This window comes from Scyliorhinus torazame, chromosome 21 (genome assembly GCF_047496885.1).
Source record: "Scyliorhinus torazame isolate Kashiwa2021f chromosome 21, sScyTor2.1, whole genome shotgun sequence".
Classification (NCBI taxonomy): Eukaryota; Metazoa; Chordata; class Chondrichthyes; order Carcharhiniformes; family Scyliorhinidae; genus Scyliorhinus; species Scyliorhinus torazame.
Genome location: NC_092727.1, coordinates 103,529,022 through 103,548,402, shown reverse-complemented (window position 1 = coordinate 103,548,402; position 19,381 = coordinate 103,529,022). Strand labels below are relative to the sequence as shown.

The following is a 19,381-nucleotide window of genomic DNA, read 5'->3' as shown; positions in this document are numbered from 1 at the left end:
ATGGAGCACAGCTAACAGTCAACCAGATTGTCATAATATACACCAGTATATCATGGTGCAGACACACACTGATGGACACACAGTGGGACCAATCAACATACACAACACCGCAGCCAATCACCAGTGAGGGCACATGCACTATAAAGACAGGGGGCATCAGAGTTCCCGCTCATTCGAGTAGCAGCTAGCCAGGAGCACAGAGCTCACAGCCTGCAACACAGACATTCACCATGTGCTGAGTGCATCGACTGGTTAGGACAAGGCAAAGGTCTTTAGTTAAAGCTGGTATCGTATTTACCCACAGTTCAAGTATGTTTAAATAGTTAACCTTTTAATAAAATAGTGTTGCACTACTTCAAGTGTTGGTGACCTGTATGTGATCCAGAACACCCAACACATCACAGATAACCATGGGTCTGGAGTGACATATAGGCCAGACCTGGTAAGGATGGCAAATTTGCCTCCCTAAAGGACATCAGCAAACAAATGGTTTTTTACCAGAATTAATGATAGTTTCATGGTCACCGTTACGGATACTAGCTTAATATCCAGATTTATTCATTGAATTTAAACTCCACCAGTATTCATGGTGGGATTTGAACCCGTTTCCCCATCGAATTAGCCTGGCTCGTCGGATTAGTAGTCCAGAAACATTAGAGCACACCACCCTCCCCCTAAATCTGATGACACATTCGTGGATGACTTTTTAACCGTCCCTAACACTGCTGGTTGCCCAGGCACTGATACAATGAAATGCAGCTGATGGAAGGACATCGCGGGTGGGATCCCATCACCACATGACCAGCAATGGCATGTCCCAATGCTGTCAATGGGCTTTCCCATTGTTCACATACTCTGTCTTTTGGGAACCCACGGCGGAGTTTTGTCCTCGGCAGGGCCGAAAGACCCCACCCTGCATGTCTCCCATGCATTGTGCCTCTATAATATTAAAAGACCTGCAAAACCCTCTATTAGCTTCTTGAAAGGTAATCAGGGGAGCAAAGGTATTAGCGATGAGCTGTTCGGGCAAAATAATTTGAGACATTATACAACACAGATTATTGTGAAACAACAAATTCATTTTATTTTTCTTCCATTTCTTTTGCAGTGAACACACCACTTTCCCCAGTGCCATGTCCTGTTGTGTGAATAGCAGCCAGAATTCCCCGGCTGTTGTGATTCACTGTTCCTGCCAGCAGCACACCCCTGCTTATGGGTTTCCCGGCTGTGTGGGGGATGGCTTCAATGGGAAATACCATTGAGAAGCGTCGGGAGTAAAGATTCCGACCACCAGCGAATGGCGCACCACCGAGAAACACGCGGCTGGGGGAACACAGAATCCAGCCAGCTCAGCATCTTTGCCTTGATGCTGTATTAAATTATCCAGAATCCACGGTGACTTCGTTACAATTACCTGTTAGTGCATATCTTATACTGTGTCAGAAATACTGATGTTTACCATTGCTTGCTTTTTACCCTGTACTTTGGTGAATTGGAAAACTAATTATAGTCACTCTCTTTGATCTCTCCCTTTAATGTTCAAATCATTTTTTGATTGGGGATAGGGATTGAGTCTTTCTGCAGGTCGGGCCCAGGAGCCGCAAGACACAAAACTGAGGCCCTAGAGTGTCCCCAATGGCAGAAGGGTGCAATTACATTCTGACATGTTTACATTATAAATGCAGGTTCCATTATAAATGTGCATACAGGAATTCAGAACGGTATAAACATAGGAGGAAGATTTTTACTATATTATAGAAGCAGTATACTATCTGAAAGCTAAGTATAATGCTCTGGTAATTGGTTAAATAAAAGTGTGATCTGGGTGAACAAATATGTTTAACAGGAGTCTGTAGTAAAAATAATAAATGAATGGAAACATGAAAATGTTTGGAATATGATTTCTACTAACGTCCTCTCTCCTGTAATTTGTTTTGTGTTTTCTCCTTGTGACACTGCTTTATGCTGAAGTTTAATTCTACAGGTCACAACCACCCCACAATATTCCACTCAAGAAACACGGCTTTGTGTGTGAGGGCTTAGGAGCTGGAGGACACCATTCGACCCTTCAAGCCTGCTCCACCATTCAATAAGATCATGGTTGATCTGATTATGCTCTCAACCTAACTTTCCTCTGTGCGCCCCCCTCCCAATAATGACCGACTCCCTTGTCAATCAGAAAGCTATCTTCTGAACTCCAATGGGTATAGACCCAACCTGTATCACCTTTATTCATAGAATGAGCCTTCACTCCAGGAATGAGTTGAGCTAATCTTCTCTAAACTGATTCTAATACATTTAGATCCTTTTTCAAATAAGAAGACCAAATTTGTACCCAATATTTCAGATGTGGTCTCACCAACAGCCTGTACTGCTACAGGGCAGCATCACTACTTTTATATTCCATTCCCCTTGCAATAAATGCCAACATTCCATTTGCCTTTCTAATCACCTGCTGTGCTTACAGACTAACCTTTTGTGATTTATGTACCAGGACTCCCAGATCCCTCTGTACCTCTGAGTTCCGCAATGTCTTTGCATTTAAATAGTATACTGACTGCTTTTGTATTCTTCCTGTCAAAGTGAACAAGTTCTCATTTTCACACATTACAATTCATCTGACAAATATTTGCCCACTCACTTAACCTGTTTATGTACCTTTGTAACTCTTTGGGTGCGATTCTCTCGAAAGGGAACAAAGTCCTCTAGCGAGCGCGTTTGGCCGTGTGTTCCCCGGCGCTCGCAATGTCGAGAACCACATGGCTATTCAACGCGACTCGCATTGAATAAGATTCCTGGATAGGGAACACACGGCCGAGACTGCACATAGCCCCATTTTGTACAGTGGGGAGCTCCGCTTGCCGGAACTCCCCCATGTAGCGAGAGATTGGGACGTCATTTTTAAATGACATCCCGATCTCCGAGGCCCCCCAAACAATCCCCGACAGCCCGAACGCACGATGGGAGGGTCCCCGGCCCACCACCTGCACTCCTCCAACACCCATGCCTGGCATCCCGGCCTGATCACGCACGCGCAAAAAATGTCAGTTTGGCGCCATGTCAGATGGCAGATCCACAGAGACACCTTTGCAGCTATAGGCTGGCACCCAGGTGGCATTGCCAAGGTGACAGGCTGGAACTGCCAGTGCACCAAGCTAGCACTGACTGGGTGCCCAGGTGGCACCAACAATGCCAGGGCACCACCCTGTCCAAAGGGCATGCAGCTGGGGGCCTCCGATCACCTGGGAGACCCCCACAAGTGCCGATCCATCTGGTCCCTGTTTGTGGGTACCAGGGCTGAACGACGACCGCCCGAGGACTCTGAGGTGAAGGAGATGAATCCCAAAGCCTCAGGAACCTGCGGAATCTTCAAAATGGAGTCAGACTAAATCACTCTGATATGCAGATTGGCCAAAATGTCATCCTGCCCCAATGGGCGGGATTTACATCGCAAGGTGGTGAGCCAGGTAGATTCCGGGAGTGATGTCTATCCGGATTTCGTTGGCTGCGCTGCACCGCAGTAAGCTGCTTTTGCGGCGCAGCATGGCCGTTGCTTCAGCTTCTCTTGACGACTTACTTTCCTACCTGGCCAGAATATTCGTGCCATTGGGATTCCCTTTTCCTGCTGGCAACGCACCCCTGCCTGTGGCTTTTCCGGTGGCGGGGGTAGTTTCAACGGGAAATCCCATTGACAAGCGGTGGGAGTAGAAAATCCCGCCGCCAGCGAATTGCGCGCCTCCGAGAAACACGTGGCAGGGGACCGGAGAATCCAGCCCCCTATCTTGGTATCATCAGAAAATTTAGCTACCATACAGTCGGTCCTCTCATCCAAATAATTCTGATATAACGTTGTCATAATATACACCAGTATATCATGGTGCAGACACACACTGATGGACACACAGTGGAACCAATCAACACACACAACACCGCAGCCAATCACCAGTGAGAGCACACGCACTATAAAGACAGGGGGCAACAGAGTTCCCGCGCATTCGAGTTGCAGCTAGCTAGGAGGACAGAGCTCACAGCCTGCAACACAGACATTCACCATGTGCTGAGTGCATCGACTGGTTAGGACAAGGCAAAGGTCTTTAGTTAAAGCTAGTGTCGTATTAACCCACAGTCTAAGTATGTTTAAACAGTTAAATGATTCAATAAAATAGTGTTGCACTATTTCAAGTGTTGGTGACCTGTATGTGATCCAGAACACCCAACACATCATGATACCAGGGGTGGTGGGATACTAGCACTTCTTAGACCTACCTGCAAGTGATCTGCCTTCCGCCAGCATTCCGTCATCCTGCAATATGGACAACATCAGCCCGCCGCCGCCGCTCCGCATCGCCGGCAACCTTGGGGCCAACTGGAAGATTTTCAAACAACGCTTCCAGCTCTTCCTCAAAGCCACGGACAGGGAGGGCGCCTCAGACACCAGAAGGATTGCTCTTCTCCTCTCCACGGCAGGGGACCATGCCATCCACATTTTCAACTCTCTCACCTGTGCAGAAAATGAAGATAAGACGAAGTTCAAGATGGTCCTCCTCAAGTTTGACACTCACTGCAGTGTAGAGGTAAATGAAAGTTTTGAATGCTATGTGTTCCAGCAACGTTTGCAGGGTAAGGATGAACCTTTCCAATCTTTTCGCACGCACCTCCACATTCTTGCAGCTACGGGCCCACCTCCGACTCCATGATACGCAACCAGATCGTTTTCGGTGTTCAGTCGGACCCCCTACGTCAGGAGCTCCTCAAAGTAAAGCAACTCACCCTAGCGACCGCCATTGAGACCTGTGTCTTACATGAAAACGCCACGAGTCGGTATTCCCATATACAAGCAGCTGAAACGGCGAGGCAAGGTCCCCACGAGGCAGAACGGGTCCAAGTGATTGAGCACCTCCAGGGCCTCAGCCTGGGTGAGGGCGGCCAATTTGCGCGCTTTCCGCGGACTCCCGCGCTTGTACGCACCAAACGAGGGGACGCCGATGTTGAGGAACGTAATGCGCAGGCACGCACCACGCACGACTGCACCGCAGCTGCGCGGCGGTGCAGCGAACGTGCTGACGTCACGACGTGCGGCAACTGTGACTCCGCCCATTTAAAGCGGCAATGCCCCGCTACCAACATCATTCCTGCCACCGCCTCGTGCCAACTTGAAGTGACACACAACTCACGGAAAGCAATCCTTCCTTTTGAGATTGTGCGTTCCTCGAAGGACTCCCTGCTTGGTGCACAGTCGTGCAAGCTGTTAAACCTCGTTCAAAGAGTTCACTCTCTCTCCCGATGACACGCCTGCCTTCCAGGACGCTGACTTCAGGGCGCAACTCGACGCTATCATCGACCAGCACCGCGACGTCTTCAAAGGCATGGGCACGCTCCCATATACTTACAAGATCCTACTCAAACAGAACGCCATGCCTGTGGTGCATGCACCTCGCAGAGTCCCAGCACCCCTCAAGGACTGCCTCAAGCAGCAGCTGCAGGACCTCCAAGACCAAGGAGTGATCTCCAGAGTTACAGAACCAACTGACTGGGTCAGTTCCATGGTGTGCGTAAAAAAGCCTTCCGGCAAGCTGAGAATTTGCATTGATCCCAAGGATCTGAATCGCAATATCATGAGGGAGCATTATCCAATTCCCAAGTGCGAAGAGATCACATGCGAGAAGACTCGCACCAAGCTCTTCACCAAACTTGACGCCTCGAAAGGATTCTGTCAAATCCAGCTCGACAAATCCAGCAGGAAACTGTGTACCTTTAACACCCCCTTTGGCAGATATTGTTACAACAGGATACCGTTTGGGGTCATATCGGCTTCAGAAGTGTTCCACAGGATCATGGAACAAATGATGGAAGGCATTGAAGGTGTTCGTGTCTATGTCGACGACATAATCATTTGGTCCACCTCCCCGCAGGAGCATGTCAGTCGCCTCCAGCGCGTGTTCAAACGCATACAGGAGCAGGGCCTATGCTTCAAAAGAGCCAAATGCTCCTTTGGTCAGACGGAACTCAAGTTCCTAGGGGACCACATCTCCCAGTTGGGTGTGCGTCCGGATGCAGACAAGGTGGCTGCTATCACAGCCATGAAAACGCCAGAGGACAAGAAGGCGGTCCTCTGATTTCTGGACATGGTCAACTTCCGAGGGAAGTTCATCCCTAACCTCGCCTCTCAAACCACGGCTCTCAGGAACCTGGTCAGGAAAACAACAGACTTCCAATGGCTTCCTGCCCACGAGCGAGAATGGAGAGAACTCAAAACCAAACTCACCACGGCCCCGGTCTTAGCCTTTTTTGATCAAGCGAAAGAGACAAAAATTTTGACCGATGCCAGCCAATCTGGCATTGGGGCAGTGCTCCTGCAACGCGATGAGGCCTCATCATGGGCCCCCGTGGCATATGCGACACGCGCCATGACCCCCACGGAACAGCGCTACGCGCAGGTAGAAAAGGAGCGCCTGGGCCTTTTGACTGGTGTCGTCAAGTTTCATGATTATGTGTACGGCCTTCCCCAATTCACCGTCCAGACGACCATCGCCCGCTGGTCAATATAATACAGAAAGACTTGAATGTCATGACGCCTCGCCTCCAGCGTATTCTGCTCAAGCTCCGGCGATACGACTTCCAGCTGGTGTACACCCCGGGCAAAGACCTAATCATTGCCGACGCTCTGTCCAGGGCAGTCAACACTCCATGTGACCCAGCGGGATTCGTCTGTCAGGTTGACGCCCATGTGGCCTACGTCGCCTCCAATCTACCTGCCACGGATGAACGCCTCATCCAAATTCGCCGCGAGACAGTGGCTGACCCTTTGCTACAGCGTGTCATGCGCCACCTAACAGACGGGTGGCTCAAGGGCCAATGCCCGCAGTTCTCAACATCAGAGATGATCTGGCGGTAGTCGATGGTGTTCTCCTGAAACTGGACCGCATTGTCATCCCACACAGCATGTGCCAGCTCGTCTTGGAACAGCTACACGAGGGCCACCTTGGCATGGAGAAGTGCCGCCGACAGGCCCGAAAGGCAGTGTACTGGCCCGGCATCAATGATGACATCGCCAACACAGTGCTCAACTGCCCCACTTGTTAGCGCTTCCAGCCGGCCCAACCACGTGAGACCCTACAGCCCCATGAGTTGCTCACGTCCCCTTGGTCCAAGGTCGACATCGACCTGTTCCATGTGCTGGGCAGGGACTATGTCCTGATTGTAGACTACTTTTCAAACTACCCGGAGGTGGTACGTTTACACGACATCACATCGTCTGCAGTCATCCATGCCTGTAAGGACACCTTTGCTCGTCACGGCATCCCACTCACTGATGTCGGAAAATGGCCCCTGTTTCGCAAGCCAGGAATGGTCCAACTTTGCCAGGAGGTACAACTTTGTGCATGTGACATCCAGTCCCCTGTACCCCCAATCCAACGGCAAAGCGGAGAAGGGCGCCCACATAGTCAAACGGCTCCTCTGCAAGGCTGCCGATGCTGGGTCCGTTTCTACCTCGCCCTGCTGGCCTATCGCTTGGCCCCACTGTCCACTGGCCTGTCACCAGCCCAGCTGCTCATGGGTCACACCCTGAGGACGACAGTGCCGTCCATTCATGTCCCAGACCTCGACCACGTTCGGGTCCTTCAACGAATGCAACGGTCTCGTGCACAGCACAAGGCGGCTCATGACTCCTGTGCAGCTGATCTCCCTGCTCTGGCTCCAGATGACAACATCAGCATCCATCTTCTAGATGGTGGCTGGTCTGCAACCGCTGTGGTTCTTCGGCAGGTGGCTCCCCGCTCGTTCCTGGTTCGTCTACCGGATGGCTCCATTCTGCGCCACAATCGACGTGCCCTTCGTCTCGTTCTGCGCTCGCTACATGATCCTCCACCGTTGCCACACCCTCCTGTTGACCCTGACCTGGACTATGCAGAGATTCCGGTCACTCTGCATCCCCCTCACTCTGACGCAGTCCAGCCCGCTCCTCAGCCGGCGGCTCCCGACCCACCCTTGAGGCGGTCAACCAGAATTCGTCACCCGCCTTTGAGACTTAATTTGTGAACTTTGTGGACTTATGGACTTTCTGATTTGTTCTGTTCTTCTGGTTAATCATTCAAGTGGTTTGTATATAGTGTTCATCTCGTTATTCTTGTGACACACTGTTTTTTCTGCACCAGGCACCTTCCCATGTAAATAGCTTAGTTTTTATGTACATAGTCCTGTAAATATTTCGTAGTCAGGAACATTCACCATACATTATTTATTGCCACGCAGGTACATTTTTTATAAAAGGGGGGATGTCATAATATACACCAGTATATCATGGTGCAGACACACACTGATGTACATACAATGGGACCAATCAACACACACAACACTGCAGCCAATCACCAGTGAGAGCACACGCACTATAAAGACAGGGGGCATCAGAGTTCCCGCACATTCGAGTTGCAGCTATCTAAGAGGACAGAGCTCACAGCCTGCAACACAGACATTCACCATGTCCTGAGTGCATCGACTGGTTAGGACAAGGCAAAGGTCTTTAGTTAAAGCTAGTATATTAACCCACAGTCTAAGTATGTTTAAACAGTTAATAATTCAATAAAATAGTGTTGCACTCTTTCAAGTGTTGGTGACCTGTATGTGATCCAGAACACCCAACACATCAAACGTGGGAAAGGGAATGCTGCAAGCTATTTAATCTTGGGGAGACCACAGCCAAACAGCTTCTGTCCTGACCCAGCATCTACACACATTTCCAACAAGCTTCACTGGATAGCGTCAATGAGCTGGAATCCTGGCTGTTTTCCTGTTCCCTGTCTAATAGCACGGAAGCCAGTTGTGGTGCCCTGTTGCGAACACAGCTGAGATCAGCTACCTCATACAGGCAGAAAATTGAAGGTGGGCATTCCTTGTCTGCATGGCTCAATGTTTGGGATGTAGCTTTACTGAGCTGTGTCATTGGAGAGCTCTGAATTCTATTAGCTTAATGCAAATATTCACTTCTCACATAATTGACATTTGCTTGTGGAGGTAACATTTACTTTCCATTTATTATTTTTCCCAGTTGCATTTGGTTACATCCCGTGCTATCCACACAGATAAACGCTGCAATTCCACAGCTGAGAAATCACTACTAATGACTTCCCTGACACGAGACTCTCTACTTTTTCTTTCTCCTATAAAAGGTTTTCATTGTCCTTGAAATAGAGTGTGTACCTATCTCAGTGATGCTTCCCTGGAGGTGCTCCTGCAGGCAATGAGAAGATCGGAACTGTTGACAGGGGGCAGGACGAGGAGTCCAGAAAACCTCATGCAGAAGTGGCTGGAGATGGTTGAGGAAGTTAGCTGCCTCGGGATGACCGCATGTGCATGGGTGCAAAGCCACAAGCTTTTCAATGATCTGGTATGGCCTGGCAAGAGGCACTGATAATAACAAGCTCACAACCCTGCATATCATAAACGGTACTCATGAGGTGAAAGGGGAAGTGGCCGATTCATGCCCAGGTATGAACAGAGAGCAGTGTCCTCAATGAGATGCAGAGTCACACAAGAGGCCCCTGGCCAGTCACAGTTAATCACCCATTACCAAGGCTGAGTGGCCACTTGCAGCTGGTCATTCAGTGACCTGATAACCTACTCAAGGTGCCCCTTGTATTGATGAAAGATCTTCATGCTGCATGAAGCCAAAGGTGGCCCCTGCAAGTGGGGATCATCTTATTCTCACTGTACAGTTGGGCAATTCCCAGGATCGGGTGGAATGTTGGATTAATACTCCACCCAATCGTTTTCCATTGACCTCAGCGAAGAGTAAAATTGGACCTGGTATAAAACCATCAATGCACCCAATCCTGTCTGTTTTCCAACGCAAGGGTTAGGTTAAAATTGCCCCCACTCCCCCAAAATCTGTCTTAAACGCTGGACAGACTTGCCAAAAATGAACACATGTTATTCTAAGGGCTTTGTGTCAGTGTTTGAACGTTGCAGATTCTGACAAGGCCACTCTGCCGTAATTGTAAGGATGCGATGTCGGAACAGCTCAGGATGTCTTCCTTGACCTGCTATAGCCACTGCCAGGCACTGACAGCAATGTTGCAAAGGTAGAGAACCCTATGATATAAATGTGCATTCATACTTGTCCATAGTCCAGCACGCTGGTTCCACATGTATAATTTAAACCATTAGCTTTGTTTTTACTGCTTAATGTATTGTACCATGTTCAGTCCAAATATAAAGACAAAAATATCTCAGTAAGAAACATGACAAGCAAAAGAGAATAACAGCACCTTCACTGTGTTTTTCCGTTCTTCTCTCTCTCCTCATATGAATCGGAGAGGTGTCAGAGCTGTGGCATGATTTGGAGGGAGAACTGGTAGGGGTCAAGCCCAGTGCTTCCTGGGAGGAAGCATCAGTCAGAGACTGGTAACGTGTCATTGCCATTGATGCCTGTTCCCCTTCTTCAAACGTTCTCCTCACTATGTTAACATCGAAAGAGAAGGACGCTGCTCGATGTGAGGGAGATGCTGAAGAGATAGCAGATTCTGAAGATGGGGAAGAGCCCCGCAATGAGGAATGTAAAGGAGATCTCATACTGTGCAGTGGGCTTCCATAACTATCTGTAGCCTAAAATTGTAGAAAGCAAAACAATATAGATTGTAAGCAAAGTGCAACCAGTTTGGTCAACTTGTAAAAAGCTAAATGCCATCCTATTTGGCCTTTATTACCTGGTGCTTAGATGCCATTCCATCACATGCATCTCATTATCTCTGCTTTTTTATTGTCTTGCTTGACCCTTGACTGAAGATTTAGAATCTCATTGGAGTGTTACTCCCTGTGCACATTTCACCATCTCACCCAAAAGCCCATTCTTCATTTGTGAGTCTAAGTAGTGACTGGTAGGAGCCTGTTTTACCATCATGGTAGGTATCAAGGCCCAGTCTAGTATTGTCTCATATTATGTCCATGCACATCAATTTCCAGCAGTGCTTACTCAGCACTAATCAGGACAGTTAAAATACCTCTGCTACTTAGTGGCTGTCAGAGAATAGCTAACTCTGGATCGGTTTGAATTGAACCTGGGATTTGCCAGATGTACAGCTGAACTTCACCTTGCTGTTGCTAAATGACCCATGCTAGGTGATGGAGGGGGGCCTTTTGGTCCTACGGTCAAAGATAAAAATCGCTTACCTTTCTTTCCAAACTGTCATCTCCCTCTGTTGAGCTTATGCTATCACGTAGGCGCGATCTAGATGGCCGCTGCCGCCTTGCCTTAACAGAGAGCTGGGCCCGAGCCTTCTGCAAGCTGCTGTCAAGTCTTTCCGTCTCTGGTATCGCCTCATTAAAATCTGCAGCAATGTCAAATATGCAAATGCTAATAAGAACAGTATTGTTGGTAAGATGAACATTTAACGTTATCCACAGGGAATGACACTAAACCCATTTTTTAAAGTCTGGAATATATAAAATCACATGTCACATCAATTATGAAACATATATGTCAGACTTGTGATGGCCTTTGATCTACGGAGCAGGAACAGGTAGGAAAAATAGTAATTACTTAAAAATCTTTGGAGAACCTGTAATGGTTTTTAATATTGGGGAAAGAATTTCAAGTGTCTGCATCACTTGTAATATTTGCTCAATAAGAAGTACTAGTCCATGTAACCTGGCAACCCTTAACCTGGAAGCACTACCAACAGGAAGGAAGTTAAAATAGGTGAGCCATGGGGTATACCGACAGAAAGAGAGGCAGAAACTGAAGAGCTGGACTGGAGAGCTGAGAATATTCCAGAAGGAAATTCTTGCCGGACCAGGAAGATCACACAGAAGCTGCAGAGAATTGGCCAAGCCCTTGAAGGAAATGGACTGGAATTTTGGTTTGACAAAATATGTGGCTGAAACTGGAACATTACAGGCGGAGTGGACTACTCACTCAGTCAATGGTTAGGGCAGGATTTTCTAGCCCGTTCCCCCAGCAGGATCTTCTGGTCCTGCCGAAGGTGACCTCCATGATGAGCTCCCCAGCAGCGGGGCAGGTGAACTGGGCAAGTCTCTGTCAACTTGGGTGGCACCGGAAGATCCCGCTGGCAGCCAATGACGCACCTCCTCCGCTGCTGGAAAACACACCGAGGGGTTGGAGGGAGCGGAAAATCCCAGCCATAGTCCCTGCAGTAACTTCCATTCCACCTGTAATTTATAATTTGTACCAACCGTGATTTTCTTGTCATCTTATATTTAATCTACATTGATTATGATTTGTGTTAAATTAAAAGTTACAGAAAATGACATTTTGTTTGTAATTTCTTCATTTAGATGTCATTGTGCAAAGTTGGTTATGTTTGGATTATGGATCCTCACGGGGATCATAATAGATTACAAAACCAGAATCAAGCTGAAATCTTACTGCAAACTATAGAGTAGTTGCTTTCCACTGAAATGTTAGGAGGCATTTAATGTTTAGTAACGGTAGCATAGTGGTTAGCACAATTGCTTCACAGCTCCAGGGTCCCAGGTTCGATTCCCGGCTTGGGTCACTGTCTGTGCGGAGTCTGCACATTCTCCCCGTGTGTGCGTGGGTTTCCTCCGGGTGCTCCGGTTTCCTCCCACAGTCCAAAGATGTGCAGGTTAGGTGAATTGGCCATGCTAAATTGCCCTTAGGGTCCAAAATTGCCCTTAGTGCCGGGTGGGGTTACTGGGATAGGGTGGAGGTGTGGGCTTGGGTAGGGTGCTCTTTCCAAAGAGCCGGTTCAGACTCGATGGGCCGAATGGCCTCCTTCTGCACTGTAAATTCTATGATCTATGATCTAAACTAATAGGTTAAAGGTTCAAAAGTCACCATGGTACAATTAATTCAATGAACAACATTGCAAAACTGAACTATGAATAGTGTTGGACTATTGCAGGAAATCAATTGTATCATTAATGTCATTCAAGGAAGGGAACCAAGGACTTCTCCATAGTCTGGCCTTCATATGACTCCAGTCCAAAAAATATTTCCTGTTGCAGTGGTGAATACACTTCAAGGGTGCTTCATTGTGCCTGTTAAACATTTTGGGAATTGCTGAGGTTGTGAAAGGTCTACATACCAATTTAAGTCTGTTGTTTATTTTTTTATGCAGTCACAGCCTTAAGGAAGTAGAATTGAGCAATAAAAGCTGCCTTGTTAGTTTTGCTCTGATTCCAAGGAAATTAAATTGTAGAAAAATCTAGCATTACCCAATTTTCACTGAGAATGTTCCAGAACCCCGTAGAAGATGCAGAGATTAAATGAATTTCTAATCACCTCAAGTCCCATGGAAAGTCTATGGATGAATGTAATAAATAATGAGTACCGTTTGCTGGCTGCTGACAAGTAAATTCCACCCAATCTGTTCCAGGAGAGGATAAGATGCTTTTACATTAAAGCAAGCAATATTAGGATAAACACCTGAGGAATAAACTAATTGCATTCAAGATCCTTGCAGCACTCAAAGTAGTAACATTATTAATATCAAAGTAACATACCCACAAGAAAATGGTAGACAAGAGATTGAGCTAAGAGGTTGTACAATGTTTCACACAGACATGACTGTCAAGCTAAGTGCAGGGCAGCTATCATTTATAAGGGCTGGCATAACAGCATTTCAAAAGGATGAACAGGCACAATTTATGTTAAGAGTTAGCAAAGATGAGAGCTCCATAATAAAAAATAATGATTGGTTCTAGTCACTAGCTCAGGGCTAAGAGTATCCCCGTGCACTTCTAATAACCGCACAGCCAAGCATGGCTATGAGACGGCCAGAATGGAACTACACACTGTATAAGCGTGGAATGGAATGGAAACTTAGGAGCAATACTGGTAGACTGCAAAACTGTACTGAATCAATGCACTCAGGAGTAGAGGGAAAAAGTAAGTAGGAAAAAGAAAGAATGCAAAGTAATATTTACAGCAGGAAGAGGGACAAGTTGTGTTTCTATGAAACATGCATCTAGATTTAATAAGGAACATATGAAAACAAAGGACAAGGACTCAAAACTGCAGCCTTGTTCATTGCCCTCAAGTTCTAAGAATACTAGATCATCCTTCATTGTTTTTTTCTCTTTTGATCTTGATGAAAAACGTGTATGTCATGTGATCAAAATATCATACATGACAACAAATACCCTATAACAGTATATTTTTCAATAAAATACACCATTAAATATTTTACTGTTGGAAAAGGATTTAAATAAGGTAAATTATATTCAATAGCTGACATTTAACACAGCAGATCAGGCAAATTCAATGGCCTTATGCATTTTGAAGTAAAGCCACACATCAGTTTATGATTTAGCTATTATTACATATCGGCGACTGTTGTCACTTGATTATAGGTCACAGTTGGATGATTAATGAGCAGACCGCGGAGTTAATAGGTTAAAAGCTGACTTCAATCACTGGGAATTCAAAAAGAATTTAGTGAAACAGCTTGCTCCTATTAGCAATAATGGATGCTCTTTGGCCTCAAGAAGAATAATCTGTACATACCATTCCTGAGAACATAAAATTCATTGGAAATAACATGGCTAGAAATGGCTAACGTGACGGCAATCTTCACGAAAGGTCAAAAGGCACGAACCTGGAAATGACAGGTTGGCTACCTTGACAGTGAAAGACAGAAATGAGAGCCAACTTCAGCTCATTAAAAAAACAGGCCATGCTCAATATATTTATTGGAATGGTTTCAGAATGCAACTAAGCTAGTGGATGAAGAGAAAAGTTTCATGATGTTGTATGTCTCAGTTTTAAATATATATATGGACAAATTCCAACCAAGATATCCAGAAACGGGGAAATGGAAAATTGGTTGGCATGTTAGACAAAGAAAGTGAAGAGTCGTCTTGATTAGGAATGCATTTAGATGGATATTGTTTACATCAATGTCGTGTGGAAATTTAACCTTTGACCTCTGCCTGACAATTGTCACTTATGTCAACTAAGAGATTTCACTTACAAATAAATAATTTGAAGGGATTTACATAAAATTAGGTTCCAAGAGGAATGATGGTAAATCGTTTTTAACACTGACAAATAACAGATGATCTTTGGCCCTTCCACTGCAATACTGCTAGAAGAGCTTCAGATTAGACTGGGTCTGAAAGCTCCCATGCTGAGGAGGGGCCCATGCTCATCTCAAACTAGGCCACCAACACATGAAGCAACAGGCACCATCAAAGCCAGGAATTCCCAAGTCGCTGGCTTTTACAAACATCCAGTGGCTTAGGGGCTGGTTTAGCTCAGTGGGCTAAACAGCTGGCTTGTAATGCAGAACAAGGCCAGCAGCGTGGGTTCAATTCCCGTACCGGCCTCCCCGAACAGGCGCCGGAATGTGGCAATTAGTGCCTTTTCACAGTAACTTCATTGAAGCCTACTTGTGACAATAAGTGATTATTATATTACATTATTATTATTGCCGAGTTAAAGATAGGCCGACATCGAACCGCTGAATGATGGCAGTGGATCTCAGCTGAGGATTCAGGCTAAGACTATGGTTCACAGGCCAACCAAAAAGGAATGTGCCTTTTTAAAAATTGATTAAATGTACCTTCCTTAGAAAGGGTTCAATTGGAGTCGTTAACAGGTTCTGAAACTAGCAACTCCAACCTGCCCCGCCCCCTCCCCGAACCCAGCATATTTACCCTTTAATTTGTGACTCATTGACCCAGTGACATGTACCATTGGTACATCAATCAAACGACCTCCCATCGACCCTGTGAATTTACACCGGGATGCACATCCTTGCAGTGTCTGGCCCAAGAACAGAAATAGGAGATGGGAGGGAAAGTTTTTGTGCTATGTGTACAATTATTGTAAATTTTTGCTGTGATTAGATTTAGTAAAATTTTCCCTAATCCCTTAATGAGAGCGAAAGGTTGTATTTGATTTGCCTTGATTCATTCATGGGATGTCGGAATCACTGGAAAGTCCAACAATTGTTGTCCATCCTTTGAGGAGGTGACTAATCATTATAGCAAAATACTGCAGATGCTGGAATTCTTAAATAAAAACAGAAAATGCTGGAAATAGTCAGCGGGTCAGGCACGATCCGTGGAGGGTTTACGTTTCAGGTCAATGGCCATCCATCATTCATGATTAATCGTCAGTTCACGGATTATTTGTAACACCGACACAATCTGAAACAGGAATTTTATAACAGAGGGCCAAAGTTTACATATTGATGAATTGAATATAAAACAAAGGAACCAATATACTGAAGTGATAGGGAAAAGGAGAGTGACAACAAATGAAGTACTCTAGGTTTGGTCAAACGTAAATGGCTAGATGGGGTTACACGAATAGAGTGGGGGAGTGGGCCTAGGTTGGGTGCTCTTTCAGGGGTCGGATGGCCTACTTCTGCACCAGATGAATTCTAAAAAAGGAGGCGGCACGGTGGCACAGTGGTTAGCATTGCTGCCTCACAGCGGCAGGGACCTGGGTTCAATTCCATTCGTGGGTGGCTGTGTGGAGTTGGTACATTCTCCCTGTGTCTGCATGGATTTCCTTCGGGTGCTCCGGTTTCCTCCCATAGTCCAAAGGTGTACAGGTTAGGTGGATTGGCCACACTAAATTGTACCTTAGTGTCCAAAAAGGTAGGCGAGGTTACTGAGTTACTGGGATGGGTGTTCTTTTGGAGGGTTGGTGCAGTCTCGGTGGGCCGAATGGCCTCCTTCTGCATTGTAGGGATCCTATTCCATTCCGTTCTATAAATTTATTGTCTGTTGGGCAGCATGAATACTTGTGTATTTCCTTTACCTTCAGAATTAAAAGCAAGATGAGAGATTATTTCAATTTTGTCACGAAAAGGAAGATTGATGGGGAAATGATTTAATTGTTTAGAATAATGAAGGGAACTGATAAGCTGAGAAGTTAAAAATTCAATCTATAGAATTACAACAAAATGGATATCAGAAATTAAGATGTGGGGGTGGGGGGGGTGGGGGGGGGGGGAGGGGGGGAGAGGGCTGTTTTGTGTTTTCTTGTTGCCAGTGTAACTGGGACAAAGTCCTCGAGCACCGAGGCAGGCTGTACCTAGCAGTCCAGCCCCTGTGGTTGCCTCTGCAGCATTATTAGGGCCCAATGCCTATAAATAACTATCCTCTCACCCTCACCCTCTGGAACAAAAATCTGAGGGTCCAGGGCACAATTCCACCACCACCACCAAGTCAGGTTTGCGAAGTCGGGACGGGAATTTTCCTGACTGCACTCTCGACTCATGAGTGCAAATTTAGACCTCAGCTCCGAGAATCACTTGAGCATAGCATACATACATGATTCTCCGCTCGTGTTGACGCCAACAGAGAATCCGTGGACTATTGCGACAGAAAAATTGGCGCCGCACCTGCACCAATTCCGCTACCGTTGAGGGGCTAGCACCAGTGCCGCCTGGAACACCATCGATTCCCAGGGAAAACAGTGCGGGATTCTCCAGGTCTGTGGTCGACACTCAGAGGGCTGACAAGCTGTAGCTGCATTACACTCCCCACACACACACTTATCGAAGCCAAAAAGATGGGACAGGTTGTGCTGGAGTGCCCATACAGTTGATGGGTCAGAGGGAACCCAGGGTGTGCCCCGGGGGGGGCGGGGGGGGGGGGCACACCTATACGACCCATGGCACTAGGTTTAAAGCAGGCTGTCACATACCCGTCCACACCGACCCCACAGCCCACCTCCTGGCCACCCCCCACTTCTCCCCCCGGGCCTGGCAGAAGCTCCCCGTCCAACGGCGTGACTGTCAGCAAAGTATGGCGATGTTGGACACTGCCCGTACACTCTCTCTCTCTCTCAGCAGCCACAAAGCACAATTTTTGAAAGCACAAGTGGACTGCGCCGTCGAGAATTCAGCCAGTCGGAGCTGGAGAATCGCGGGTGGGCCCACTAATTATATGCAAACGGTTTAAAGTACACGCTGAGTGAAACGCATTGACGCCGCTTTTGAGGTGACGGAGAATCAAGATTTGGCATCAAACTGGTGCCTGTCACGATTTTGCCGTCGGAAGCTAGTCTCCACCCGATCGCACTTCCCAATTTTGGTGTCGGCTAATGGAAAATCCTGCCCGTTCTTTTGAACTATAGAGTGTTCGCAGTGAAACTCATGCCTAAAATATCTGTTCATCACTGGCTGAATTATTCAGCTCATTTAAAAACCTGTATTCTTTCTATCAGACAAAGTAATTTTTGCTCATTTTCTTTAATTCTAGAACACATTCTACCATCAACAAAACACATTCAAAATGGAGGGGGGTGGTCCGAGGGGGAGAAGAGCATCGGGTGTCGCTATATGCGGATAACCTGTTGCTGTACGTGGCGGATCCAATGGAGGGGATGGTGGAGGTCATGCAGACTCTAAGGGAGTTTGGGGAGTTTTCGGGCTATAAGCTCAATGTAGGGAAGAGTGAGCTCTTTGTATTACAGGCGGGAGACCAAGAAAGAGGGATAGGGGACCTACCGCTGAGGAGGGCGGAGGGGAGCTTTCGGTATCTGGGGATCCAGGTAGCCAGGAGTTGGGGGACCCTACATAAACTGAATCTGACGAGGTTGGTGGAGCAAATGGAGGAGGATTTCAAAAGATTGGACATGTTACCGCTCTCACTGGCGGGTAGAGTGCAGTCGGTAAAAATGGTGGTCCTTCCGAGGTTTCTGTTTGTGTTTCAGTGCCTTCCCATCGTGATCACTAAGGCCTTTTTTAAGAGAGTAGGCAGGAGTATTATGGGGTTTGTGTGGGCGAATAAGACCCCGAGAGTAACGAGAGGGTTCCTGGAACGCAGTATGGACCGAGGAGGGTTGGCGCTGCCAAACCTGGGGAGCTACTACTGGGCAGCAAATGTGGCGATGATCCGCAAGTCGGTCATGGAGGGAGAGGGGGCGGCATGGAAGAGGATGGAGATGGCGCCCTGTAAAGGAACGAGCCTGGGGGCATTGGTGACGGCACCGCTGCCACTCTCGCCGCCAAAGTATACAACGGGCCCGGTGGTGGCGGCAACGCTAAGGATCTGGGGCCAGTGGAGACGGCACCGGGGTGCAATGGGAGCATCGGTGTGGTCCCCGATCAGGGGTAACCACTGGTTTGTCCCGGGGAAGATGGACGTGGGGTTCCAGAGCTGGCATCGGGCGGGGATTGGATGAATGGGGGACCTGTTCATCGACGGGACATTTGCGAGCCTAGGGGCACTGGAGGAGAAGTTTGAGTTACCCCCGGGAAATGCCTTTAGATATATGCAGGTGAGGGCTTTTGTGAGGCGACAGGTGAGGGAATTCCCGTTGCTACCGAGAAGTTCAAGATAGGGTGATCTCGGGTGTATGGGTCGGGGAGGGCAAGGTGTCGGAAATACACCTGGAGTTGAAAGAAGAGGGGGAAGCGCTGGTAGAAGAGTTGAAGGGTAA

The 19,381-nt window shown here is 47.3% G+C and overlaps 2 protein-coding genes across 2 annotated transcripts in view; one reads left to right on the top strand and one right to left on the bottom strand.

The window, feature by feature from the left end:
- The window catches only part of LOC140398454 (sterile alpha motif domain-containing protein 14-like), a 495,360-nt gene that overhangs the window by 300,956 nt on the left and 175,023 nt on the right, over window positions 1–19,381 (top strand). The window lies entirely within an intron of this gene.
- Window positions 1–19,381, bottom strand: part of LOC140398717 (sterile alpha motif domain-containing protein 14-like) — a 141,993-nt gene that overhangs the window by 108,176 nt on the left and 14,436 nt on the right. The window contains exons 3-4 of the mRNA XM_072487733.1: window positions 11,167–11,350; window positions 10,266–10,602 (exon numbers count right to left, since the gene is read on the bottom strand). Coding sequence (XP_072343834.1) covers window positions 10,266–10,602; window positions 11,167–11,350 — 521 coding nt within the window. The remainder of the gene's footprint in view (window positions 1–10,265; window positions 10,603–11,166; window positions 11,351–19,381) is intronic.